Source organism: Populus trichocarpa, chromosome 16 (genome assembly GCF_000002775.5).
Source record: "Populus trichocarpa isolate Nisqually-1 chromosome 16, P.trichocarpa_v4.1, whole genome shotgun sequence".
NCBI lineage: Eukaryota > Viridiplantae > Streptophyta > Magnoliopsida > Malpighiales > Salicaceae > Populus > Populus trichocarpa.
In genome coordinates this window covers 13,106,871-13,134,183 of record NC_037300.2, presented here as the reverse complement: position 1 = coordinate 13,134,183, position 27,313 = coordinate 13,106,871, and the positions used below count along the sequence as shown (strand labels likewise).

The window sequence follows — 27,313 nt, the reverse complement described above, 5'->3', positions numbered from 1 at the left end:
TTAATTTTAAATAAAAAATTTTAAATTTTAAAATTTAATAAAAAACTGATTTAACCGGCAGTCCATGTTGCTTTAATCCAAACAGACAACATCACCATCAAGCAATTAGGCTCCACGCAGTGGCAATATCGATATTGCAACAAAATCCAATCACCACCTTACTTTCCACGAAACTCTAACCGCTTACATTGCGCGTATTATTTATTTTTACCGGCTATGCCGGTCACCACACCGCGTCACTCCGCTTCTATCTCCTTCCCCAAAATCCAAACCCTCTCTCCAAGCTCCATGGCTTAACAGAATCAAATCCTCTCAGAAATCTGAAAAATGTCTTCCCGTTTTACCCCTCATATTTCACCTTATTTCCTAATCTCTACCTCTATCTCTCAAAGAAAAGCCCTAATTGGCGCCAACCACACCTCCGCTCGCTTCTGCTCTCGCTAAAAACAGGAAAGAAAAACCACTCACTCCCTTTCAGATTCTTTTTTTCTTTTATTTTTTTCCTCAAGTGTTTAGTAATCATCATGGAGCCTACCGCAGGGAAGCCGAACTTCTTGAGGAACATTCTAGTGAAGGTGTTGTTATTCGGCGTCTTAATCATAATCGTCCGATTCGCTTACATTGTTACAACTACCGGCGAATCATGCAATCTCGGAGACTTCTGTTTCTTACCGGATAATTTCAATTTTGTCATCGCCGGCACCGGAACCGGTGTCTCCACCTCGAACAAGGCGGTGGAATCCACCTCAGCGGGCACCTCACAGTCGGATCTTTACAGGAGTAAAGACTGGATCAAGGCCGTCCATTTCTACTCTGATGTCTTTCATGATCTAGTCTCCGACGGTTATATGTCGGCGATCTCGAAGACTTTGTGTGTGGAAACGCCGAGAGGAGATGATGTTTTAGCTTTGAAAGAAATCGGTATTTTGGACTCGATTGGAATTTACAAAAAAGCATCAAAGCCCTTGGTGATTTCGTCGAAGGAGAATAGGTTACCGTTCGATGAGAATACTTTTGACTTCATATTCTCCGGTGGGGACCGGTTGGATAAGACTGCACAGCGGCCGTTGGATTTAACGGTGTCGGAGATCCAACGGACATTGAAACCCGAAGGGTTTTTTGTGGCTCACGTGAGTGCTAAAGATACGTATAGTTTTAATTCGTTTCTAGATTTATTTAATTCTTGCAAATTAATTAAGTCACGTGACATTGAAGGTTATGATTCATCAATGCCTCTTATTAGAGAAATTGTGTTGCAAAAGAAAGTAGGAAGTGAAATTGTTAGCAAAGATTCTGATGGCAATTCACGGAATTCGTGCTCTGTTCCTGGGTATAAAAGGGATTTGGTACGCAATGCGGAGACGTTGATAATGGAGGAGCCATTGAAGCCGTGGATTACCTTGAAAAGGAATATAATGAATATTAAGTATTTGACGGCGATGGCGGATATTAGTTTTAAGAGTAGGTATGTGTATGTTGATGTTGGAGCCAGGAGTTATGGTTCTAGTATAGGGAGCTGGTTTAAGAAGCAGTATCCGAAACAGAACAGGACGTTTGATGTGTATGCGATTGAGGCGGATAAGGCATTTTATGAGGAGTATAGAGTGAAAAAAGGGGTTACATTGTTGCCGTATGCAGCATGGGTGAGGAATGAGACGTTGAGGTTTGAGATTAATCATGATCCGGGCAAGGAAGTTAAGGAGAAAACGAGAGGGATGGGGAGAATTCAGCCAGTGAAATCATCGTTGTCATCTAGGAGTTTTAATGGAGAAGTCAATGAGATTGAAGGGTTTGATTTTGCAGAGTGGCTGAAGAATACGGTGACGGAGAAGGATTTTGTGGTGATGAAGATGGATGTTGAAGGGACTGAGTTTGATTTGATACCAAGGTTGTTTGAGACGGGAGCCATTTGTTTGATTGATGAAATCTTTCTTGAATGTCATTATAATAGGTGGCAAAGATGTTGTCCTGGACAGAGGAGTTCCAAGTATGAGAAAACATATGGGCAGTGCTTGGACCTGTTTACATCTCTTAGAGATAGAGGAGTTCTTGTTCATCAGTGGTGGTGATTGGTAACAATCCTCTCATCTTGTTGTAACTTCTAGGGAAAGTGCTCTAGGATTTTAATCTTTTTTATTTTTCCAGTGGTTCCTTTGTATGCAAATTTTCTTTTCTTGTAAGAATTGCAGATGCAAATGAAAGTCTCACTACTTTTTTCACTCCATTTTTTAAATTTTAATGAGGTTTTGATTTCTGTCTACCTTTGAGATTCAATCTCTTGTCCAAAATTCAGTATTTTTATTTACTGATTTCATTTTTGTGTCATTGAGAGCTTTTGACGTGTCAATAAAAATGGAAATCCTCGGATATTAGAATTCTTTTCTTCAATCTATAAGTGTGTTATTAACAAATCCAAGCTTGTTTTTCTATGGACTAGAGTTTACCATGTCCCTGATAAAGAAAAGGGCAGCTTCTCTTGGTGATTCAGTGCTGTGCCATTTTGATAAATTCAAACCTTGGGAAGTCGCAAAGTGCTCTAGGACCTTCCACTTTTGGAATCTTTTTCCCCGGTTGGTCTGTATGATTGCATTCTAGTTTGCTTGCCATTTGGGGGACATAACTGCATTGCTGCCACCCGAGCAATGGAATTGCTATTGAATACGTTGGACTGTGAACTCTTGTTTAAGAAGCTGGGATCGGAACTTCGTCATAAGATTCTGAACTGTTGAGCACTGTTGTAAGATTCTAAAGCTAAGAACTGATTATTGTAGTGCCATTGTGCCAATTTACTTTTATGCAACTGTGTTTCCCCCTTTCAAGTGTCAAAAACCGTGGTCTAGTCAATTATTCAATGTAGTAGATATTGAATTGGTTCCAGTACAAATTTTAATGAGATTTTTGTTTCTGTTTACTCTTGTTCGAGACCATTTTGAAAGCTTGGGTCTATCAGGTAATAATTGCTGTCGATGGTTGGATATGTACACAGAATCACGGTATAGCAATCAGAGATTGATTTCAAATTTGAGGTATGGTTGTGCTTATCTTTGACCCTGTTAATATAATTTTTTAGAAGCCTTAGCTATTAACTATATGGTATTATACAAATCCAATCTACATATTCTATGGAGTAGAGCGTGCACTCTTCTCTGTAAAGAACTAGGATTTGATCTCATTGTGCTCCTGCTCAGTGCCATGTTACTTTCATTGCTGTAGTTCTTCCTCTTGTATTTTCTTTTTAACAACACAACTGCATTCCACCATCGAAGTTGCGGTTTGGGACATGCATTTTTAAGCACCCTAACAAAAATTTACCTTTCAGCACCAGTTAGCCTTTTGTGATTAGAAATAGATCACATGTGTATAAGCAGAATCACATAACAAACTCAAGTTTTCTCTGCTGAAATTATCAGTTGCATGAAGATATGCAGGGCATAGAATCAAACTTGTGGTTCATATATATCTAGGCAAAGTGGATGGAACTCCCATAATAATTGGGTGGCACCACCGCAATCTTTAAGTGATGGTGGTTGTGGGGTTTAGAAAATGTCACTAGGTGGTTCAGGATCGAAATCTCCAGTTACATACAAGATATCCTTTCATCGTACTCCATCTATATTGTCTTGAATGTGCTTCTTTTTGTGCGTGGAGGACATTGGTCAAAATGAGCTTGCAGTCTAAACTCTAACTAGATATGATTGAAGCTATTTTGATTTCCATTCACTGTCTGTGTCAATCGTGCTTTCAGTTTTCTTTAATGCATTGCATGATGCAATTCTAGGAGAAGTTAATCGATCCTCTACCTTGCACTGTGCAACGCAATCCAATATATTTCAATTAAAATACTATTACATGTTCTTATGAATGGTTTCTTGATATACTTAATTTTATTCATTCTTATCTCAGTTGCTAAAATACTATTACAATCTTTTATGCAGAAAAACACTAGAAAATTCTAACAATTCTGAATAAATAAAATAAAATATAAACTATTTTCTTCAAATTTCTCAAAAAAGCTTGTGCACGAAGGAACTTCTTTTTGAGTTTAGATTTTAGTTAAAAATTATTCTTCACCACAAATGTCTTTTTGTGCGAGCTTTCTTGTAACAAATTTTATAATTCAAGTTGATAATAACAGTTTTATTGAATTAAAAGAAATTGACATCAAAGACTTAATTGAAAAAAAATTAATAGATAGTTTCTGAGCATATTCAAGGTTGCTCGGGTCTCCATAAGAGCATGTTCGAGATTGTTCAATTCTCCTATAACTTAATAGAAAGTCCTTATAAGTTTTTCCATGATTTCTCCGTGGCCTAGAAGTCTACTTAAATAGAAGAGAAAATAGGACTATTACACTTCTCGTTATCAGTCTTTAAAACAATGTTTTGTATGGGTCGCACCATCATGGATATCTAGCACAATATATTTATTTATGTGAGTTATCTCATTGTATAGTTATCTCATTGTGGATCTCACCACCAAGATTTTCAGTAATATCAACTAATTCACACGAAAACAATATACTGGTTCCAGGATGGTTTTTTTCCCAAGAAAAAACCTTCTCATCCCTTTCTACATAAATATATCATGTTTTGCGATATATTCCAGCCATGATTATTCAATAATGCATAATACCTAATCACTAAAAATCATTGAGCTTTAATATATATCCCTTACAACCTCCAACCAAAATCACAAGGAATCTTTGGGCTCCAATTCCAATTGATATAGATACGAGCAAAGAATAATAAGATTTGCTACAAGTCAAAACCGTCAAAAATCAATAACACTATAACTATAAGAATACTTTCAAAATATTTAATTTTATTAATTCATGTTTCACTTGTTAAAATGTTATTACAATCTTCTATATAGGAAATAAAAACTAGATAACCCTAATAATTATGAATGAAAGAAATAAAATAAGAAAACTACTTTCTTTAAATAGAAAAAAACTAGAAAAGCATGATAATGCAAAATAGAAAGATAAAAATAGTAAAATATAAAATTAACTAAGAAAAATATCTATTTCTCTAAAAAAAACTCATGTATTAGGATCATATTACGTAATCCATCTTAAACTTGCAAAGATAAGAGCCAGAGTACACTAGGTAATATTTATATATTACAATTAAGTGTGTTTAGTATTGCGGTAGCTGTTATGGTTGTAGTTTGAAAAAAAATGTTTTATAAAAAATACTTTTAGTTGAGGTTGGTTTGAAAAAATAGGTGTTTGGTTAAAACTGTGGTTGAAATTGAGGTTGAAGAAAAAGTAGTTTAATGTGTTTGGTTAAGAATGCTTTTGAAATTGAGGTTATAAAATAATTTTAAAAAATATATATTAATATTGATGGTTTTTAATTTAAATATTGTGGATTTAACTATTGCTTTTACGTACAAAATTTATTGTTCCATTAAACTATCTACAATTCTATTACGTACAAAATTCATCCGACAAGAACTACAAAATTAGGTAAAATATTATCAGGAATAAAATTGAGATTACAATACGAGTAAATTTAATTCACCTTAAACTAATTTTTTTTAAAAACAAAAAAAATTATTGTTCACGTTCACGTGAACAGTGCGAGTGAAATCAATTAACTGCACTGGTTTTTCAGGAAAAAAAACTATTCACGTAAACAGTGGAGGTATGCTCCACTGTTCAGTGAATATGCCTCCACTGTTCAGTGAACAGTAGAGCATGGTTCAACATTTTGCCGCACAGGAAGCAGCTCCTAGCTGCTTCTCTTTTTCTTGCGTTTCAAACGCAGCAAACCGTGGGACCCATGAACAGTAAGAAGCGTTTTTTTAATAACCAAACAGGTTGCATCTATGTTTTTTTCAAAACACAGACGCAACCTCTTAAACAAACACTGTCTTAAGAATCGTGATTTAGAGTTGACCGAAATTGTGTTTTAATTTGAATAAAAAAGACACTAGCAATGTCTAAACTTGATTAACTAATAATGCAATTGAACTAAGTTGACCTAAATTAACTTCGCAACCCCTATAATTTGGATTCTTTTTTAGGGAATTTGGGTTTCTTTTTAGGTTAGATCCGAGCTAGCTTTGATATCCCTTCATAGAAAGGAAATTTTACATGCTTTGACATAAATAATGAGGATTCTCAAAAATAAAGAAAAACAAAGATTTCATATAGTGTACAAAGTAAATTTGATTCACTTGAAAAATCAAGATGAACAAGATAATAAGGTTCATAAAATAACAATCTGTCCTATAGATTAATTATGCAAGATAGCAATAAGTTACAAATTCCAAAGTTAAGTTAAGTTCACTCTCCATGAGAGCCCATCAATTCACTACCAAAAAATTGATAAATACAAACGGTAATATCAAGGGAATATTTCCGTCGGAAATTTACCGATGGCAATATTCCCTCGGTGTATACTGAGGGAATTACAGTGGGAAATAAAATAATTAAAACAAAAAAAAAACGATGAAGTGATGATTTAACCAATGGAATTTATTCCGTCGGTAAAACTGTTGGTAAACTGTGAACACTGTTCATCATGTCAATTACAAAGAGAATCACCGACGAAACATTCCGTCGATAAAACACACCAATAAAAAGCCTAGAATCCCTAATTTCAAAACAGACCCGTCTCTTTTCTTCTTCTTCTTCTTCTTCTTCTTTTTTCCCATATGTAAAAAAAATCAATATCCATTTATTTTTCTTCTCTTCTCTCCTCAACTCCTTCTCTTCTCCTCCGTGCTCAGGTATGTCTTCTTCTCCTTTCTTCTCATTTTTTTTTAATTAGTATACTTTCTGAATTTATTTTTTTGCTATTCTTAGCTTCACTTGCAACTACATTAATGTAAGATTTTTTTTTCTTTTTTTTGTCTTTTTTTCACTATATTTGTTATTTTATTTTATTTTTATTTTTTTTGTTCTTAATAATTGTATGAATGTTGTTGTAGGATTTGTTTTTCAATATGAGATCAATTTTTAGTTGATTTATTTATAGAATTTTTTAAAAAATTTCATATGAATTTTTTTAGTTGAATTTATTTGTTGCAAATTTGTTTTAGTTGATTTTCTTCTTCTTTTTTTTCAAGTATTTTGAGTATTATAGAGTGTTGATTTATATTAATTTAATTATTTTATAGTTTTGTAAAAAATATTTTTTTTGAATATTTTTAAATAATTACCGATGGAATTACATATGGTATTTTGCCGAGGGAAATACTGACGAAATGAAGCGGGTAATTTTTTTTTGCTCGCTTTTTCCGTCAGTAAATCCATCGGTAATAATATTTTTTATTACCAACGGACTTACCGATGGACAAAAAATTACCGACGATAGATTCACTGATGGAGCATTTCCGTCGGTGATTTCGTTGGTAAATTAATTACCAACAGAATGATAATGCAAATACCGACGGAAAATTCTGTCAGTAAATCTAAAGATTGTGGTAGTGATCGATCATGGAACCTAAGCGGCTTCTTCTGTCTCAACTGCATAAAGAAAACACAAGTTTTTCTCAGAACATATTGAACAACAACATTAGTTGAAAACAAAACAGAAACAACAAAAATTAAACAAAAAATAATACTAGGAAGGAGATTACCTGGTTATTATGGCCACTTTTCTTCTTCCTGCAGTTAACAACCTTAGCAAGCAGACGAGCAAAACATCTAGCAACCAAAAACAAAAGGACCAAATGAACCAGGATTTAACATGAAGTATCGAAGACATTTTAAACATAAGAAGTAAAGAGAGATTAAGGAAAATAGGCCATATATACTCGCGGCAGACCATCTTGTATGCAACCATCTTGTAGCAAAATATATATAGCAATCAAAAGTTTGAGAATCAAATTTGATATAATCAGCAAATAATGACATTTCTAAATTTTTCATAATTTTCAGAAAATGTTTTCCGCCCAAAATAAAAGGAAAACACTTTCCTAGAAACCAAACCAAATTTTTCTTTAACTGGAAAGTGTTTTCTGTTAACCAACTTTCCTAATGACAAACAAACACAAGAAAGTTTGGAAAGTGGTATCCAGAAAACCACTTTTCATCAAACAAACGAGACCTAAATACTTGAGTATTTAACTTCTTGAGCTTTTATTTCTTGATATTTAACACACAATTTAAAAAACATGACCCTATAAAAATTATATATAGGATAAATATATGCCCAAGCTATCATCATATTCCAACAAGATTATAAATACTAGTTTAATATAAGCATTCTAATTAATTAGTTAAACAAAAATTCTAGATTCTTTTTATTATTCCAACGAGGATTCTAAATACTAGTTTTATAAGGATTTTAATTAATTAGTCAAATAAAGATTTTAAATTCTTTTTATTTAGGAAAACTTTCCTAAATCAATTAGGAATACTTCTTCTACCTCAATAATAATTAATATCTGCTCCTCTCTTATCTTCTTATGTATATATTTCGAGTACTACCCCAGCCTTCCTCATTGGTGCTCGCTCCTCTCTTATAATTTTCTTATTGTTTTTCTAAGAATTTGGCTGATTACTGATTCTCTTCCAAACCGACCAAAATTCAAAGCCATGCAAATCTTTGTGAAAGTCCCATCAGAAAAAACCCTAACGCTCGATGTGTTACCTTCGGACACCATCAGCATCGTCAAAACTAAGATTGAAACGAAAGAAGGAGTCCCACTAGACCGGCAACGCCTAATCTTCGCAGGCAAGCTTCTTGAAGACAACGAAACCCTAGCCGACTACAAAATACAAAAGGAGTGCACTCTCCATCTCATGCTTAGGCTTCGAGGGGGTGCTAAGAAGAAGACATACAACACAACAAAGAAGGTCAAGCACGAGAAAGAGAAGGAGAATCTTGCTGTCTTGAAATTTTATAAGGTGAGTGATGAGAGTGGCAACGTGCATGGAGAGGCTGAGGAAGGAGTGCCCAGAGTATAGACCTGATGAACGTTTACGGCCAACCACTTAGATAGGCGTTCTTGTGGTACTTTGGGGTTTAGTTTTGTTTCTGATCAAGAGAGTGGAGGTGTTGTTTTGAAGATGGTGTAGGAACTGATCGAAATCATACGAAAGAAGAAAAAAAATAATTCTTGCACAGGATAAATTCGTGGCTTAATTTGGTTTTCCATAAATAATAATTAATTCGAGTAGTTTATCCGAAATGTTAGCTTCTATAGTTCCATTGCTTGTGAATTTTGTTTCTTAATGCAATTATATGGATTCTGAAATATATCTCAGGATCATCAGTTGATAAAGATCATAATATTTTGTAAGAATTGTGGCTTATGGCATCACATGGTAATGAATTTGGTTGATTTCTTGGTAAGAGAGAAAGATTATACAGCAAGTTAATTACTAAGTTTAACATTGATAGTTTTAACACTTTAAACACAGAAAAGAGAGAAGAGATCAGGAGCAACTCTGCTGCAGAATACCATAAAACACACAGAGAGAGATAGAACTAACAGCACCATGCATCAAAATGGAATTAGGCAGCCAAGCTGATAAACCTGGCACGCCTTCTTTATCCAGTAAAAGCAGCAGCATGTGTTGGCCTAGCAGTATAGAGTCTAACTCCAACATCTGTAAAGAGTCCTGCTTCATTACTAAGGGTTCATACTAGACAAACCCTATCTGGCTGATATCTTAGCTGAATAGTAGATATAACTAAGCAATCGTATAGAGAAACCTCATCATTCTGTTGCCCATATATATATATATATAGATTTAATTTTCTTCCCTAGCTGTTGCAGACGCTTAAGTCCATGTTGGAAAAAAAATACAAGTCAAAATGAAATAAATATAAGGAAGGATATCTCAAACCAATTTTTTCTTAGTTTTTTTTCTTTTTCTTTTTGGTAACTAAGTAACGAGAGAGAGAGAGAGAGACAGAGAGAGATGGTGTTTTTGTTGACTGAAAAATGAAAGAAAAAATATTTCTCCATTTAATCTCATTTTAGTCAATATGTCAGCGAAAAAAAAAATTCTTGAATTTTAAAGATTTTGAAAAAATAAATAAAAAGAAAAACACCACAAAAAATAAACAAAGTGTCTGCTATATTAATTTTAACCCCACTATTTTATAAAATTTTCCACTTAAGTTTCTCACAGTTTAGAATTCTCTATTTTAGTCCTGTAGTTTCCAAAAAAGAAAAAGAAAAAATCAATGCAGCGCTTGACCATTATTTAGCTAATAGCTAACTAACGTGATAATTAATTAATATCATTAAAATTAATTTTAAAAAAAGAAAGAAAATTCCGAAATTCAGTTAGTCATCAGCTTCTATTAATTATTTAACAATCAAGAGACATATTGGACATTAATTTTTAAAGCACCTGTGGGATTAAATGTAGAAACTTAATGTGTGTTGCGTATGATACTTTTTAAAAATATTTTTTAATTAAAAATATATTAAATAATTTTATTTTTATAAAAAAAAATATTTTTTATATTATTATATCAAAACTTTTAAAAAACACCTTTAAAAAATTAATTTGATATATATAAAAACAAGAAGTAGAAGTGAGCTACTGAAGTATCAAACAAGCACTTAACTACAGAGATTAAATTGAAATTTTGTAAATCTATAAGGACTAAAAAGTCAACTTCAGAAGCAACAAACGAATTAATTCTATTCTTAAAAATTCCAGACTAAAATGTGGTTGTCTTCTGATCCGTCTCCTACAAAAGACAATGTCCCATGATTGGCTCTGCAGGCATTTTTAAATACTGTTTTTGTCTAAAATCCAAATAGAAATGTTGTGTTGTATATGAATATCACCTTCAGTACTTTTTCTCCTTTGTCCCTTCCTAATTCTAGCCTCCGGGGTCCATGAAAAATCTCATCTTCGTTCGTTTTCCTTCTTGTTTTTCAAGAAAAAACCGTGGTTATTGATTGGGTTAATTTGGTGGTTCTGCTTTGGCGTTTTTTATTCTTTGCTAGAAATTTCTAGTTCCTCAAAGAATGGGAGCCTGTTGCAGTAAGGAACCATATTCTGACGGGGTGGTAGAGGATGCTATAGAAGAGAAAGAACTAGAGGATGAGGAGGAGGGTGATGTAATTGTTGGAGATTATGGAGCCCGTATGAGGTTGTATGGAGCTTCAAAATATACATCAATGTACACCCAACAAGGAAGGAAAGGGATCAATCAGGATGCCATGACTGTTTGGGAGGTGATAGAAAATGATATGCACATCATTCATTGTTTTTTTTTTCCCTTATCAACTTATCATCTTTTCTCTAATGATCTATTCATAACCTCTCATTATGTTTTGGTAGTTACCATATTTCTTGGCCTTTGATTTATTTTCGTTTTTGTGATTGTAGTTTTAATTAATTTTCAATCATTGATTTTTCTCACACATAGGATATGTTGTTTTATGGATCAATGCAGATAATTCAGAAAGATTCATGAAGATGAAATTCAAAATTTTTGCTGTAATATTGAACTTGTTTATACATATTTTGATGCATGTGATGACATCCCATTGCCTTATGCATATAGTTCTTTTTCTGTTGTTGCCTGTGTCCCATGTTTTCATAGTTTTCTTTGGATGTTACTTGCCTTGTCAATACGGCTAGGACAATTTTTCGGGTTTCCAGAGAAAGTTTAATTTCCCATGTATTTTTATTGTATGCTTGTCATGTATCTGTGTGTTATGATCTGGTGTTCTTATAATCACCCTGCACCTGCTGAGCACAAGAGAAGAAATATTGAAATTTTTCGATTAATTGCTGCCTTCATTGCTATCTAGTTGGTGATCTGAAATGCATTGCTCTGACTTGAGAAAAATTCGTGAAAAATATATAGGTTTATAATTAGCATCATTCTCAGCATTGCAGGGCTTTGAACAGAAGAAGTTTTTATATCAGTTAAGCTAATTTGAGGTTTAAATTTGAGAAAGAGATACCATGCCTCATCTTCATTTATGCTCCAATTAGATGCAGTATGTTTGCCCTATATACCTACATCGTTCTTTTGAATGGTAGAACGTGAACAATCTTGTGTATTCGACTAAACTTTGAAGCTTGATTCAGGAATTAACAGGTGATAAAGATATGCTTTTCTGTGGAGTGTTTGATGGTCATGGTCCCTATGGTCACAAAGTTGCACGCCATATACGTGACACTTTACCCTCAAGGCTCTCTAGAGAAATCAAAACATCACAGAATAATAGCTTCAAAAGTAGAGATGCTGATGGAAAAGGAGATAATAGCGATGAGGTCAATAAAAACAAAGGTGGCAAAGATAGTGTTGACGATGATGATAGCAGCAGTCTGCTGTTATCTTCATGGGAGGCTACCTTCACCAAGTCCTTTAAGGAAATGGATGAAGAACTTAGCCTTGATGCCAGCATTGATAGCTTCTGCAGCGGTACTACTGCTGTAACTATAGTTAAGGAGGTATTATTACACTCCAAGTAAATACATTGTCAATGGATAGACATTTATATGTTGTGTGTTTCTGACATCTTCTTTCTAATCTTCAGGGAAACAACCTGATAATTGCCAACTTGGGTGATTCTCGTGCTGTTCTTTGTTCTAAGGGCCCAAAAAATCAACTCATTCCCATCCAATTGACTGTTGATCTGAAACCGAATATTGCAAGTGGGTGTTTTCTTAGTATCGTTTCAATTCATGGCAAGAATCATGAAGTCTAACAATCTTCTTTTGATTCTTACTCTCAGGTGAAGCTGAAAGAATCAAGAACTCTAATGGCAGAGTTTTTGCATTGGAAAAGGAACCAGAATTGTTCAGAATATGGATGCCTGATGAAGATTGTCCTGGTCTAGCCATGGCAAGGGCTTTCGGAGATTTCTGCTTGAAAGATTATGGCCTCATTTCAACTCCGGAAGTTTCTTATAGAAGGGTTACTGATAAGGATGAATTTGTGGTTCTGGCAACTGATGGGGTAAGAGGAACAAAAAAACAAATATTTTTAAATATAATCGAAGTGTCTTATAAAACTTATCGATTAATCTGCTAGTGTCAAGAATGGGCCTTCTGGACTTTGAGGATTTTTGTTGTATTTACAGGTGTGGGATGTGTTAACAAACTATGAGGTCATAAAGATTGTTGCTTCTGCAAGGAAGCGATCCATGGCTGCTAAATTGGTAGTAAAGCATGCTGCTCGCTCATGGAGAAGTAAATTTCCTGGCAGCAAGGTTGATGACAGTGCGGTTATATGCTTGTTTCTGAAGAATCGGACTTTGTTAACCAGATCCTTCTCTGAAGTGACCCAACTCAGTGTAAATCATTCCGAGCTTGAAGGCTACTCTGACGTGAGTCTGGCCAAATTCGAAACCTGTTCTGAGGTGAGCCGGGCCAGTCTCAATCACTCAGAGATTGCAGCAGTTCCTGAGAGGTTTAGATCCAAGAAACGAGAGGGAAGCTCTGAAAATGCCAACATTGATCTTAACTCAGAGGAGTATGAGTTTCCTCATTTCAGATTACAAAAAGTTAATTCATCCGGAAAGTTCCCTCGACTTCGCAAAGTTTTGAGTCGACGAAAATCAACCAGAGCTTACAAAGGTGTTGAAACTGTTGAAGTTTGATGACAATTTTCTCTGTCCGAGACCTTGTAATGAGGTTCTACTGAAGTGGTCTGCACCTCAGGGAATTTTTATGCCTCATTTGTACAAATATAGGAAGCTACGGACCATGTTGGGTGCTCCCCTTTTCGCATGAAATTATCCCTTGATATAATTGTTAAGTGGAAATATTGATAGATAAATGGTCATTGGAAGCACACTTCACTATTTGGGGACTGATTAGAATTTTTTTGGATGTAAAAAGAACAAGAAGAAAACTGATGATCTGATTTTGGCAAACTCCATCTGTTGGTATATTATTTGAGCTAATCTCTTCTTCCTTGATGAGGGATGGGGAAAAGGCAAGTGTATCTGTCTTTGTACTCTTCTGACAAGTTCCTTCAATATCAGTTACCAATCAATTCAATCCTATAAGAGTCTTGATTCCTTCCATACATCTTTCATTTTAATAATTTATCTTATATAAAGATTGGTTTTGAATCATCGTTGGAAATCTTCTTCAAGCTAGCCATATCGAAAGTAAACTGTACTCCTCTTAAATATGACAAGGATCAGGAACCGAGCTACCAAAGCCAGTTTTATGGATACGGCACCAACCTACCGTTGTATGAGGCATGCATCAAACAGTTGAATGCTTTAAGATTCTTGAGACAGGATTCGCTCTGCGACTCAGATCCATCACCTTTATACATATGGATCTCCTCTTGTTTGCATTTTCTCCGAGCAAGAAAACCATAACCAATAAATCACATGCCGGAGCCACAAGTATTGCCAGCCAGAGGAGGATACCCTTTACCGTCAAACAAAAAATAAATATTCTCTCAATGTCGAGACCACATAAATCTGAAAAGACCATTCTGTTAAAGTGAGGAAATTTTACTAACGTGCTTCCTGTCCAAGTTCTTGAGCATTGATCTCGGCTTCATTTTTGGTTAGGGTATGCACATTGCAGGCCACGCATTACCAGTCAAAGATCTAGTGAGCTCAAATAGTGCACATATATTTGACAGCACTCCACGTTTCTCTCCCATTCTTGTTCAAGAACACTATCCATCCCCCCCTATAATGACCTGTTAATATGCTATCCACTCTCCATAAAAAAAAAACTTCTCTCTCACTAAATATTTTTGTTCTTGTATATTTTCTGTTTCCTGCTCGCACTAGCCCATATCCTTGATTTTATATTAATTTTATACATGACCTCTTGCTTTAGCTGCGACTTCAGAGTCTTTTGGTTCCCTCTTGATCTAAAAAGTACTGAAAACAAAGGATGAATCAAAATTCTACCACAGAATTAGTTTGCGAGGCATTTGAGGCGCATAAGATGATACGTTTTAAGCATGATGATGAAAATTACTTCAGTTTCTCACCTGTGCTTGTGCAGATTGGTTTAGTTACTCTTTTAAAAACATTTTTTCAGTTCCTTCTCATGCCTTTTGGACAGCAGCGTTTTGTTCCGGAAATCCTGGTAATTAAATCCTCACCTTGTTACTCATTGAGCGTGCTATTGATTGAGTTTATGACAAATAATTAGCTTGATGCCATGATGTTTCGATCAATGTTTTTGTTCTTCTTGTTCAGCTGAGATGACAATGGTTTTTTCATGCTTCCAGGGTGGAATTGCCATAAGCCCTTCATTTCTTGGACATATGGAAAGAATTAATAAATATTTGTTTGCACCAAGGAGTGTGATGATTCTTGATACCTTTGAAGTGTTTGGTCTCGTATTCGTTCTTTTCCTGCTTAGCTTACGGCTGGATATAACCGTCGTGAAGAAATGTGGGAAACTTGCAGTTGTTATAGGCCTTGCTTCTTTTTTGGTTCCGACGGTGATAACAACACTAATAGCTTCGTATCTAAGAGGATTCTTTAAATTGGAGCTTCACGAGGAGGTCCATGTCGTGGCTGTTATTATATCAACAACTTCCTTCCATGTTGTTTTTTCCATCCTTGAAGATCTCAAGCTCCTCAATTCAGAACTAGGCCGCCTTGCTCTCTCTTCTTCAATGGTCAGTGGATTGTTCAGCTGGAGTTTTATAGTATTTTTGGCTAATTTCAAAGAAGCCTCGAAGCTTGGTTCAAAGAAAGGTATAATATTAGCGCAGATAACCAGAATCCCCATGATTATGATCATTGTTTTCGCTTTCCGACCTATGATGTGGTGGATGGTAAGACGAACCCCTGAGGGACAGCCTCTGAAGCAGTCATATATTTTGATTATCAGTACTATGGTTCTTTTCTGTGGTTTTTTGGGGGAAATCAATGGACATCATTTTCTTTTTGGACCTCTGGTCTTAGGCTTAGCTACCCCTGATAATCCGCAGCTGCATTCTTGCTTGATGGAGAAGATTGGTACCTTTGTTAATTCATTTCTAGTGCCATGTTTCCTTGTAGATGTTGGCAGAGGAATCAATTTGTTCCTTGCCACATTCAAACATGTTGCATTTGCGCTAATGCTCGTCTTTATATCTACCTTGACCAAACTTTCTGCCATTATAGCCACTTCACTCTATTACAAGATGCCATTTCGGGATGCTCTCTCGCTCGGTCTCATCTTGAATTGCAAAGGTTTCGTCGATGCACTATTATACAACGCTGCAAATAAGTTCGAGGTACCTTTTTCAACTTGACTGTACATAACTGTGAGCATGAAATCTATTAGCTCCCAGCTTTTGTTAATTAATCAAGAGAGCTAACGGACTAAAACCTCTAAACAATGTGCAGGGGCTAAAAACTGAGCTTTTTAGCATCCTGGTTGTCACAGCAATGCTGCAATCGGTGTTTGTTACCCTGTTAGTGAGACTTCTCTATGACCCTTCAAGAAGATATATAGCCTACAAACCACGCACAATCCAGAACACCGGACTCCGTTCTGAGCTACAAATCGTTGCCTGTCTCCATCAACAAGATGATGTCCGCTCCATTATCAATGTTCTTGAAGCAACCAATCCAACCAGGGCAAGCCCCATAGCGGTTTATGTTTTGAACCTTAAGAAGTTGATAGAAGGCGCCTTGCCGCTTTTCATATCGCACAGATTGAACAATATTTCATCTGCTGAGAAAATCGACATTGTCAGCAACGCCTTCTATCAATTTGAACAGCAAAATCAAGGTCTTGTTACTGTGCAATGCTTCACATCCTTCGCACCTTATGCTACAATGCACGACGACGTTTGCACTATGGTACTAGAGAAGAGTACCTCCTTGGTGATCGTTCCTTTTCAACGCTATGATAGCCCTTCAATGAGGGCAGTCAACAGGAACATACTCGTAAAGGCTCCATGTTCTGTCGCTCTCCTTGTTAACCGTGGGAATTTGGATCGATATATTTTATCAGGTCGACTCACAATGAAGGTCTGTGTGGTTTTCATAGGAGGGGCTGATGATCGTGAGACGCTAGCATACGCTCAACGCATGTCCGGGCATCCCAACATCAGGCTGATAGTGCTCAGATTAGTCTCTGTGGACCAAACTTTTACTGATTTGATAGAGAAAAGACGCAACTCGAACATGATCAATGAATTCAGGCTCAACAATAACGACTGCCCGCGTGTTTCATATAAGGAAGAGATGGTTAGACATGGAAATGACACCGTTCGGTTGCTGGGAGCCATGTGCAACGATTTTGATCTCATTATGGTGGGAAGAAGACATGATCCTGATTCTACACAGTTAATTGGACTATCAGAGTGGGGTGAGATTGATCAGGATTTGGGTGTAATCGGAGACATAATGGCATCTAAAGACTTTGAGTGCAAGGCATCCATATTGGTGGTGCAACAACAAGCTTCGGTGGTGGTAGAGATGATTCAAAACCAAAAATACGTATCCATTTATAATTCTGATAGATAGATCTAGTTCAACTAATGTTATTCGAACTAATGTTACCAGCTGTACTCGTTGATATATATGAAGGAACTTTTAGTAAAAGTTCCCACGACTCAGGCTTAGATAAGGTTATATGCTGGGCCGGTATGAACCCGGTAGTAAGAGAGATAAACGAGGCCTTGCTTCACAAAGGATCCCTCCTAATTCAGCATATGATATAAGCCCAGCCCGCATAATGTTACACAAATGTGTCGTCTGCCGAAGTTACTGTGCTGATTTGGCTCGACAGATTAATTTGAATTAACTTTCATACATGAAAATAATGTTTTGATTTTTAAAAAAATAATTTAAAAGTTTGATCGGATTGTAAGTTAACTCGTCGGGTTAACCAAATAAACCCAAATCTATTCTAGATTCATCTCTTTCAAAACTCGGCCAAACTAAAATCGAGTCGAACTACCAAGTCATCGGTTTTAATAGCTGCCCCCAGTCTTGATTCTTTCTTTGAGTCTTGCAATGCATTTAAGTTTTTTGAAAATTGTTCGAAGGGTAGGATTTTTTAAGTTCCTTATTTAGACATTTGTAATCAAAACTTGATAGGACAGACTTCAATGAACTTCTTCTTTTTTCTTTTTTTTGTTGACACCACCTCACCTTCTCGAGAAAAGGAGGCATGCGAGCTATGTAGCAATGCAGCCTAGAATCTAAGGATATCAAGGGTGTATTTGATTCAAATACCTCGACTTGTTGCCCATCGAAAACCTCCTTGATGTAGAAAATGATGGTGAAAATTTCTCAGTCACGTCAGAGGGTCAATTAGTGTGTCTTGGGCCTGAAGGGATCATTCAACCGAAATGGGAATAGCTATGGCTTGATTTCAATTCTCGTGCCCTAGCTAGGCAGAGAGTGCTATGCTAGTTTTACTAGTTGAGGGCTTCCATCAACATGCCATACAGCACCGAAAAGGCATTGAAAAAAGCTACAAAAGATCACCGTAACAGAGAACATCATGTCTATTTCAAAGAACCAACGGACATAAGATTAATGTCATCATGAGGGCAGCACGCAGATATTGAAAATTAGGCACCACGTTCTCACTTTATCTTACCTGCCCCCTGCATACATTGAAGCTCACTACCCGTGATCCGTAGCTCCTTCCATGCTTGCAGATAGAGATCTCTTCACAAGATCCCTCATTTTGTTCTTCAAGTCTTCACACGAATCCATTGGGGTTACCCCAAGTGGTTTTCTTCCCACTTTTTCCTAATAGAAAATTCTAAAAACCAAAGCCAGTGACAATCAAAAGAAGCTATAAAATGAACTTTAACACATTAATTCTAACTCTTTTTAGTTTTTACAGCCTGGGTCACAGATAATATCCCCAAATCGCCATTTAGTTGCCAAGTTAATATTTGAGAATAGAAAGGATATATATATATATATATATATATATATATATATATATAGAAAGAATAATATTACGTATACGCAATGATCGAGCAAATTTCAATCCTGTGATCGATGCCCACAGCTCCACTTTAGCTGAAAAGCGAACACCGTGTTAATGGCAAATCCCTTGATCCATGATCCCAAACTATCTCTAAGTACTCCTCCTGCCCCTGGAAATCCCGGGTTGCCTTTGCTGCAACCATCAACGTTTAATTTCACCAATTCCATGGTGGTTTTGTCATCCTACCATTGTGACATGCTTTCTGTTCGATTCCGATTCCTCCCCAGATTGAGTAGAGACGTGAAAATCAATTGCGATGCGTTTAATTGCTTCCAGAGAATTGGGATTTACTCCATCTGTCTCCCCGGATGATTGTTGGTTTCTAGCTCATGTGTATCCTGGCGAGTGACTTCTGGGAGATAGATCTTTATTTAATATTCTACAAAGCTAAGATTTAAAAACCAATTATATATGAAATTCAATATAAAAAACAAAAGTTTTTTGATTAACAAAATGATTTTCCAGTATAATTGTATAAAAATCAAAAGCTACCCTTCTCTTTATCTTTAAACGTTTGAGAGTACAATTCTTTATCTTTAAAATCTTGTTTAAGAGCACGTCTTTAAATATGGTTTGAGAGTACGAATACTAATTTAAAACATGTTTTATTTAAAAAATATTAAATTAATGTTTTTAAAAATATTAATGTAAAAAAAAAAAAATACTTTAATAATTTAACAAACACGTGCCACGTACACACGCATCCCTAGATGCAAGCAAACTTCAAACTTCCTAAAGGCAAGTAATAATAGATGTGTTTGGAATTGTCTCCTGAAGTAAGTAATTGTATTTAAAAGTGATGATTCAATAGCAGTAGCACCAGTCATAAACCCACGAGAGCTCCAACTCGTACTCATTGTTAAGCAGCGTTTGTATTTTTGGAATTATGATTCTGATTTGAAATGTTTTTTATTTAAAAATATATTAAAATAATATTTTTATATTTTTTAAAAAATTATTTTTAAGATCAACACATTAAAACCATTCAAAAATATAAAAAAAGTTAATTTTTAACAAAAAAAAAATTAAAATTTTTAGAAACACGGATTGGATTTTTTAGAAACACGGATTGAATCATGTTTCCAAACAGTCTCTAAAACGAGCAAGAGCCGGAGCTTTCTAGAATCAAGTAATAGATGTATTTGGAGCTTCCTAAAGTCAAGTAATAGATGTATTAACAATCTAAAAACATTAAAAAAAAATTAACTTTTAGCAAAAAATAAATTAAAATTTTTAGAAATACGGGTTGGATTTTTTAAAAACACGGATTGAATCACGTTTCCAAACAGTCTCTGAAAAAAACAAAAATCATAGCTTTCTAAAGTCAAATAATAGATGTATTACCAATTCGAAAACATAAAAAAAAATTAATTTTTTTTAAAAAATAAATTAAAATTTTTAGAAATACAGGTTGGATTTTTTTTTGTAAACAAGAATTAAATCATGTTTCCAAACAATCTTTAAAAAAAAGCAAGAGCCAGAGCTTCGTAAAGTCAAGTAATAGATATATTTGGAGCTTCCTAAAATCAAGTAATAGATGTATTTGAAATTGTAGTACCAGTAATGCTTAGAGATTCAAACTTCCTAAAATCTCCTAAAGGCTAAAAGTGCTTAGAGTTTCAAACTTTCTTCAGTTAATAAATATATTTAAAATTGTTTTTTTATGATAATTCAAAGTATTTTTTATTTAAAAATACATTAAAATAAAATTATTTTAAACAAAAAAATAATTCAGAATTAAAAAAAAACAAAAACAAATTAAACCTCGTTTCCAAACATCCCCACCAGCTTGCTTTCTTCTTGAAAAGCATAACAGCACCAAGATAAGCCAAAAGGGTAAATAAAGCAAAATCGCAACCATTTTAACCAATCCTTCTAATTTTTTAAGGATAAATAAAGCTCAACTGCAACAATATCCAATCCTTGCCGAAGCAGACAAAAGGCAATCCTTCAGTCTTTCTCCATTTAGATTACCACCAGCAAGCTGTGGTTTCTTCTTTAGGACTCCCAAGTCCCACACAAAGCAAAATGCCCGTCTGTCAAAAAAACCCATTCGAGTATTTGACACAACTCCTAGACGCAAGCAGCTGGCCGAAAGAAATTTTGCCCCAGTGCAGAATTCTGGACCAGTGCTAGCCAGAGTACAAGCGAAGGTAATTTGCTTTGATTTTTCACATTATAAGAGCTACTACAAAATACCATCATTTTTATACATGAAATATTAGTGGCGCTATCAACTAGGCTAAAACAGTTCAGACCCATTAATTAAACCTCTCAAATAACAATATAAAGAACAAAATACTCTGAGAACTCTCAAGTTAATAGAGCTTAGGCAATGGCGGCTTTGCGAACAAAGTATCGATATGCTGCGACCTTCTTTTTCCTGGAGAAGGTGTTGTCCACTGAGAGCACCATTTTGCCAGCTTCTCTTGGCGTAAATGAATTGCGAATTGCTTCTTCTGATGGTGCAATCTTCCTTGCCTTCTCCACCGCAATGGTATAGCTTCCTGCGGCGTTGGGCACAAACTCAGCACTGTACTCCAAGTCCCAGCCCCCAACCACTATGTCCCATGTTATTGTTGCACCGGCCTGTATTTGATCACCCAAAAGGGACACGATAATTACAACAAAACCCAACATTTTAATTCAAACAAATTAAAACCTTTTAACAAAATTCAGAAATATAAAAGAGAAGAAAAAAACAATGAAATTGACCTCAATTCCTTCAATCTGAATATTCACTTTCTCTCCTCCCTTGACAGTAAACTCAGAGGCTGGCTTAGGAGGGCCATTCTGCAGATCACTGGGTCTACTCAGTCCTCCATACTGAGCTGGAACATCCTCAGGCCTAATAAATCTTGTGACACAACAAAAGGCCCCCGTTAGATAACATACTCAGATCAGGGAGATAAAAAGGGCAAAAACAAAACACAAAATTAAAGCAGATTAGAAAAGGCAAGGAGCAGAGATTCGGGATCTCATAAATGGACAACTGGGGCTCCAACAAAACAAAACAAATAAACAAAAAAATGGTAAAGCAAACAGGCAGATGATAAAATACAAGAACTTAAGAGACTAACTTGTAAAGTGTTTCTGCAACATTTCCTTCCTTGGAGATCACAAACTTGCTCTTAGTTCGCTGAGTCAAGAAGGGACTGAACACGGAGTACAGCATGCTGAAGTACCACGGCACATTGATGAAAATCTAGACCCATCCCAAAAAACCAAGTTATAATTAAATCTCAATATATCATCAAATTATTAAACATGAAGAAGAAATTGTAAACTATCAAGAAAAGGGTGTCATTTATTACCTTACGCGCAACCATTTCAGGGTAATTATCTTGAAACAAGGACAGGATCTGATTAGAAGCAACTCTAAGCTCTCTTTTAGGCATGTCTTTAAGATCAGTAACTTGGATAATGGAGTTAACACCTCCAGGCTTAAAATGCAAAAGACTAATCCCTCTTTCAAGAACCTGAACTCTCCACCTTAAGAACTTCTTTAGCTTCTCTTCATCACCGAAAATCCTCTCATACATTTCTTTATCTTTAAAAACCCCGTAAGCATTGTAACAAACTGGATGACCTTCTCTATCATAACCATGCATGTAAGCGACAACACCTTCAAGTTCTTTAAACCCCAAATCCTCCTCCACTACGTCATCAGCCCCGAACTCTTTTCTCCAAGACAGACACTTTTCTAACATGTGAAGTGAATCTTGAACTCTAAAATCCCTAGCTCTCAAAAACTTGAGCAAAATCACATCAGCTTTTTCATCATTGCTTAAAAGAGGAATACCCCACATGGAACATTCACTAGTAGCGTCAGACCCATAAGAAACTGAGAGTTTGTCTCTTAGTTCTTGAAGTGCCTTCTTCTCTGAATTTTTTAGGTGGGAAATGAAGTAAGTGTCTTCTTTGAAAGAAGGAGTACGTAAAGCAGCTGCTTCCATCAAAGAGGTAACAAAGCTTTTCTTGTATGGTTTTGGCGAGGCTTCAGATACTGAATAGTCTTGGTGAGGTGTTTGTTGAAGTGAAATAGGTGATGAAGCATCCATTTCGAACGGGACCCAGGTGGAATCTACTTGCAAAGATTGGAAATTTAGTGGTGTAGTTGATGGATGTTTAGAGGGGCTAACGAAAGTTATGATTGATTCTCTAGGAGAGCAGAGCAGGGGTTTGGCAAAGAGTGTGTTGCAAGGGAGGATAAAAGAACAGGGATGGCTAGCTCCTGTCACTGAGGGAGTGAGAGAAAGGCTATGAGTGTGAAAATTTGCAGAGAGAAAACAGTGTATAGAGAGTTGAGCCGCGATTTTGATTTGAACTTTCAAAAGGAGCTTATAAAAAAGAGAAAAATCAACAAGAGCGAGAATTGAGAAAAGGTAATTTTGAATTGAGCTGGGGAGTGAGGTCCCGAGCTGGCTGTGGGTAAAGCCGTAAAGCACTGACAAAAACAAAATATTTTATGGCATGTCCTAAACTCTTTTTTTATACAGAATAAGGAAGGTTTTTTTTTTTTAAACCAAAAATCTTTGATTGTTTCTTATTTTTATTTTCATTTAGAGTGTGTTTGGTATTGCGGTAGCTGTTGTGGTTGTGGTTTGAAAAAAATTATTTTATAAAAAGTATTTTTAGTTGAGGTTGGTTTGAAAAAATAGGTGTTTGGTTAAAACTGTGGTTGAAATTGAAGTTGAAGAAAAAATAGTTTTAATGTGTTTGGTTAAAAAAATATTTTTCAAATTGAGATTATAAAATAATTTAAAATATATATATATATATATATATATATATATATATATTAATGGTTTTTAATTTAAATATTGTAGATTTAACTATTGTTATTATATCGTGAAATAAATTATACTTTATATAAAAAAAAATTATTGTTCCATTAAACTATCTACAATTTTATTACATACAAAATTCATCCGACAAGAACTACAGTTTCGATGATTTTTAGAGCGTGCAATAAAATTAGATAAAATATTATCAGGAATAAAATTGAGATGACAGTACGAATAAACTTAATTCAACTTAAACTAATTTTTTTATTTAAAAATAAAAATTACTATCACATTCACGTGAGCAATGCGAGTGAAATCAATTAAATGCACTGGTTTTTCAAAAAAAAAACTGTTAACTGGTTTTTCAAAAAAAAAAAATTGTTTAAGTGAACAGTGCGAGTGAATTAAAATTCACTCGCACTGTTGGAGGGATGCTGCATGGTGCAGCCGCGAGAAGCAGGTAGGACCTGCTTTCAATTTCCATGCGTTTCAAACGCATAACTTGATGAGACCCATGAATAGGAACTTACGTTTTTTTTTTAACCAAATGTTATTGCATCTGCGTTTTAAGCAAAACACAGACGCAACAACCTAGATAAACATGCTCTTAATGATTCTCATTGTCAATGAAAGTTTATCATTTCGAATAGCTTCATTAAGAATTAGAGTTTTATCATTAAATTAACACTCTTTTCTCGTATTAAAAATAATCTTAACTTTAATAAATTTCAAGATAATCATTAAATATAAGATTTTAAATGGTATATATCATCAAATATATAAAATTATAGAAACATAATATTTTATGATACATGTATATACATAGACCATAGTTATCCTTTGCTTCGATGTATAAATCTTAAAGTTTAGAATTTTTTCAATTTAAATTTTAAATTCTTGAGTTCTCATAATAATCTAGTATTTTATCCCTAAAGAATTGTGACATCTTGTTCTTGATATTTCTAAGTTTACTCATTTTTAAATCCATCTAGATAGTTTTTCATTTGACATCAATTGTAATCCTATATATGTTGAGTTTATATTTATTTTGAAGAATACAAATATTTAATTAAAATAAAATTTTTATTAGTAAGACCTTAACATTATTATCTTAAAATAAATACCTAACAGGCAATTAAAGGATTCTCCCATAATTTCTATTCAAATTTAAAAAGGTTTGTTTTGGTGGTTTAACTTGCTTTTCAAAATATTTTACTTAAAAAAAATAAATTAATGTTTTTTTATAATTTTAATTTGTTAATATAAAAAAATTAAAAAAAAACTCTGAATTTCATTATCGAACAGTCACCTAGGAACAAGGGATAATTATTCCAATCTCTGAAAACGAATAATAAATAAATAAATAAATAGAATTGTCTTTCTAATTAATGCAGGGCATGGTCATTCAGGAAAAAATAGAATTAAATGACCAGAAACTAATAATAAATAAATAAATAGAATTAAGCCGAGTCAAAGCCATGAAAAAGAAGCCGTAGAATTTGAGAAACGAAGGGGCGGTGGTGGCTTGCAGGGGAGGCGATAATAATTGAGGGTACACAGAACTGGGCACGGGGTCTTTGCAGGTATGGTCCACCTCACTCCGGTAACCCTGAAATATTTTTTTTTCTTACAAGTGTGGACCCACCTTCTCTTCTCCTCTCACACGCCACCCAAGCTCGAATCTCGGGCGGCAACAGTACTGTCTCTTGACTACTCTCCACCAGCAAAAGAAAAGACATCATCTAAAGCACAGAGAGACATATACATTATACAGTGGGGCAAAAAGACAACGTGGAAAGTGGGGTTTGATAAGATCATCTTTTTGGTTGCTAATTACCAGCGTAAATCTTAAGTTAACCATGATTAAGGTGGTTTAGGCGGTAGTGGTTTCTGGTCGGGTGGTCCTGTTTGCCAAGTACTCGTGCGGTACACATCAGTGAGCTTCACACGTTGCTTCTCTTTGTTCTTCTTCTCTTTTCTTCATGGACCAGAAACTAACATTTTCAAGGTAGAATTTCAAAATCCTAAAATAAAAAGAAAACCGTAACATAAAATTCAAGATTTAGATAAAAATCTAAAAGAAAAAACTTAAAATAATAAAAGTAACAAGAACAACAATTTTCAAGCCAGGTTTTTCGGAGCTTGATTTGTCACAACAAGCTTACTTTTTTATAGAATTGGGCTTGTAGATTTATTTGGGTGAAATTTAAATATGATTCACAGGTTAAATAAATCAATAAACAAATCTACCGAGCTTTCTGATCGATTTACTAGTGTCGGATCCATGTTTAAATATTTAAAACTATCATATTTTATGAATTCAGTAGAATGTAATGCTCGAGAGACATTTATGATGATAAAGAATTTAATGTAATTGAGCTTCAGGTTTACGGAAAGAATTTTGAAGCAATTTTGACTAGAGTCTTACTTTTGAAAGTGAAAGCATGGAGAACAATTTTAGTATCTTTTTTTTTTTTTAGAGGATATTTGAAATACAGTAATTTTTTTAAAATTATTTTTAATATCAACATATTAAAATAATTTAAAAATATAAAAAATATAAAAAAAAACACTATTGTGCAGTCCAAACAACCCTTCATTAAACTAATTAGGTGATTAGCATAGTAGTGAGCTTTACCTAACAAGGATATTAGGTTTTTGTGGAGAATCGTAGAAATAGCTTACAATTTACATCTCTTAATTAATAATAGAAGAGAAGATAAATATTCTCATGTTTTTTTTTTATTAGGAAAGATAAATATCCCAAACAAATTTTGAATAAGAAAATAAACATCACGACAATGAGTATGCATTATTTGGAACTGTCAAGGGACAGGTCAACCCTTGACTGTCAGAGTTCTTCAAGAGCTCTTCAGAAAATATAGCCCATCGATCTTAGGGTTCATTTAAGTAGCGTTTGGAAACACGAGTTAATTTGTATTTTTAAAAATTTAATTTTTATTTTTGTTAAAAAGTAATTTTTTATATATATATTTTGCATCGTTTTGATACACTGATCTAAAAAATAATTTTTTAAAAATAAAAAAAATTATTTTAATATATTTAAATATAAAAATTATTTTAAAAAACAATATCAAGCCACTAGCGAGGCTGGATGGCTTCCACCGATGGTGGCTTGTTGTTATTCATATGTTAACGAAATTCATGAATACATAGCAACAAAGGCAGCTTATACAGGGCGATGTGGTAGGCTGACAAGTTCTCGATCGGAGGCAAAATCTATTTTCGAGCAAAACTAAATATTGCATAAAAATTTGGAGTTGAAGGTGTTGGACTGCGTAGAACTTCTTCCGAATATGTTTATGGATTGGAATGAAAGTCTCGGATTCAGGTAGAAATTTATTGTTTTTTATTTTTGTGTTTCAAAAATATTTTTTAAAAAAATTAAATTTTTTTTATTTTTTTATTTCAAATTAATATTTTTTTGATATTTTAAGATCATTTTGATGCGCTGATATCAAAAATAATTTTTAAAAAATAAAAAATATATATTATTTTTATACATTTTCAAATGAAAAGCATTTTGAAAAATAATTACAACTCTTAAACACCATCTTAGTATAATAATAGCCATGTTCCTTACGAGATAGGTTGGGAACATGCTCAAATTAGGTATATAAAATGTTAT

The 27,313-nt window shown here is 34.4% G+C and overlaps 5 protein-coding genes and 1 long non-coding RNA gene across 6 annotated transcripts; 4 read left to right on the top strand and 2 right to left on the bottom strand.

Annotated features, from left to right (window-relative positions):
* Positions 1 to 218: 218 nt before the first annotated feature.
* Positions 219 to 2,219, top strand: LOC7488748 (uncharacterized). The gene has a single exon (XM_024587955.2). The coding sequence runs from the start codon at positions 525 to 527 to the stop codon at positions 2,067 to 2,069; it is 1,545 nt and encodes a 514-aa protein (XP_024443723.2). The 5' UTR covers positions 219 to 524; the 3' UTR covers positions 2,070 to 2,219.
* Positions 2,220 to 8,551: 6,332 nt separating this feature from the next.
* On the top strand, positions 8,552 to 8,923 carry LOC18106342 (uncharacterized). Its single transcript, XM_006373969.1, has one exon. It carries the CDS (start codon positions 8,552 to 8,554, stop codon positions 8,921 to 8,923), a length of 372 nt encoding a protein of 123 aa, XP_006374031.1.
* Positions 8,924 to 10,658: 1,735 nt separating this feature from the next.
* LOC7488746 (probable protein phosphatase 2C 65) lies at positions 10,659 to 13,818 on the top strand. Its single transcript, XM_024587513.2, has 5 exons — positions 10,659 to 11,160; positions 12,026 to 12,391; positions 12,478 to 12,595; positions 12,676 to 12,899; positions 13,024 to 13,818. Exons 1-5 carry the CDS (start codon positions 10,951 to 10,953, stop codon positions 13,540 to 13,542), a joined length of 1,437 nt encoding a protein of 478 aa, XP_024443281.1. The 5' UTR covers positions 10,659 to 10,950; the 3' UTR covers positions 13,543 to 13,818.
* Positions 13,819 to 14,261: 443 nt separating this feature from the next.
* LOC7460407 (cation/H(+) antiporter 27) lies at positions 14,262 to 17,469 on the top strand. Its single transcript, XM_002323598.4, has 3 exons — positions 14,262 to 15,007; positions 15,153 to 16,151; positions 16,264 to 17,469. Exons 1-3 carry the CDS (start codon positions 14,810 to 14,812, stop codon positions 17,389 to 17,391), a joined length of 2,325 nt encoding a protein of 774 aa, XP_002323634.2. The 5' UTR covers positions 14,262 to 14,809; the 3' UTR covers positions 17,392 to 17,469.
* A 742-nt stretch (positions 17,470 to 18,211) lies between these two features.
* On the bottom strand, positions 18,212 to 19,810 carry LOC112324496 (uncharacterized). Its single transcript, XR_002978371.2, has 2 exons — positions 18,850 to 19,810; positions 18,212 to 18,643 (listed from the first exon to the last, which is right to left on the bottom strand). It is a non-coding gene; the product is annotated as an uncharacterized LOC112324496 (long non-coding RNA).
* A 1,209-nt stretch (positions 19,811 to 21,019) lies between these two features.
* On the bottom strand, positions 21,020 to 23,288 carry LOC7488745 (patellin-6). Its single transcript, XM_002322996.4, has 4 exons — positions 22,192 to 23,288; positions 21,958 to 22,082; positions 21,593 to 21,734; positions 21,020 to 21,466 (listed from the first exon to the last, which is right to left on the bottom strand). The coding sequence occupies exons 1-4, from the start codon at positions 22,936 to 22,938 to the stop codon at positions 21,206 to 21,208; spliced, it is 1,275 nt and encodes a 424-aa protein (XP_002323032.2). The 5' UTR covers positions 22,939 to 23,288; the 3' UTR covers positions 21,020 to 21,205.
* Positions 23,289 to 27,313: the final 4,025 nt, after the last annotated feature.

Coding starts and splice junctions, on each gene's coding strand:
- LOC7488748 (XM_024587955.2), top strand. CDS start 525: ATGGAGCCTACCGCAGGGAAGCCGAACTTCTTGAGGAACATTCTAGTG.
- LOC7488746 (XM_024587513.2), top strand. CDS start 10,951: ATGGGAGCCTGTTGCAGTAAGGAACCATATTCTGACGGGGTGGTAGAG. Junction 12,596..12,675: donor TCTGAAACCGAATATTGCAA/GTGGGTGTTTTC, acceptor TCTTACTCTCAG/GTGAAGCTGAAAGAATCAAG. Junction 12,900..13,023: donor TGGTTCTGGCAACTGATGGG/GTAAGAGGAACA, acceptor TTGTATTTACAG/GTGTGGGATGTGTTAACAAA.
- LOC7460407 (XM_002323598.4), top strand. CDS start 14,810: ATGAATCAAAATTCTACCACAGAATTAGTTTGCGAGGCATTTGAGGCG. Junction 15,008..15,152: donor GTTTTGTTCCGGAAATCCTG/GTAATTAAATCC, acceptor TCATGCTTCCAG/GGTGGAATTGCCATAAGCCC. Junction 16,152..16,263: donor ACGCTGCAAATAAGTTCGAG/GTACCTTTTTCA, acceptor AACAATGTGCAG/GGGCTAAAAACTGAGCTTTT.
- LOC7488745 (XM_002322996.4), bottom strand. CDS start 22,938: ATGGATGCTTCATCACCTATTTCACTTCAACAAACACCTCACCAAGAC. Junction 22,083..22,191: donor CTGAAATGGTTGCGCGTAAG/GTAATAAATGAC, acceptor GGATGGGTCTAG/ATTTTCATCAATGTGCCGTG. Junction 21,735..21,957: donor GTTGCAGAAACACTTTACAA/GTTAGTCTCTTA, acceptor TTGTGTCACAAG/ATTTATTAGGCCTGAGGATG.
- LOC18106342 (XM_006373969.1), top strand. CDS start 8,552: ATGCAAATCTTTGTGAAAGTCCCATCAGAAAAAACCCTAACGCTCGAT.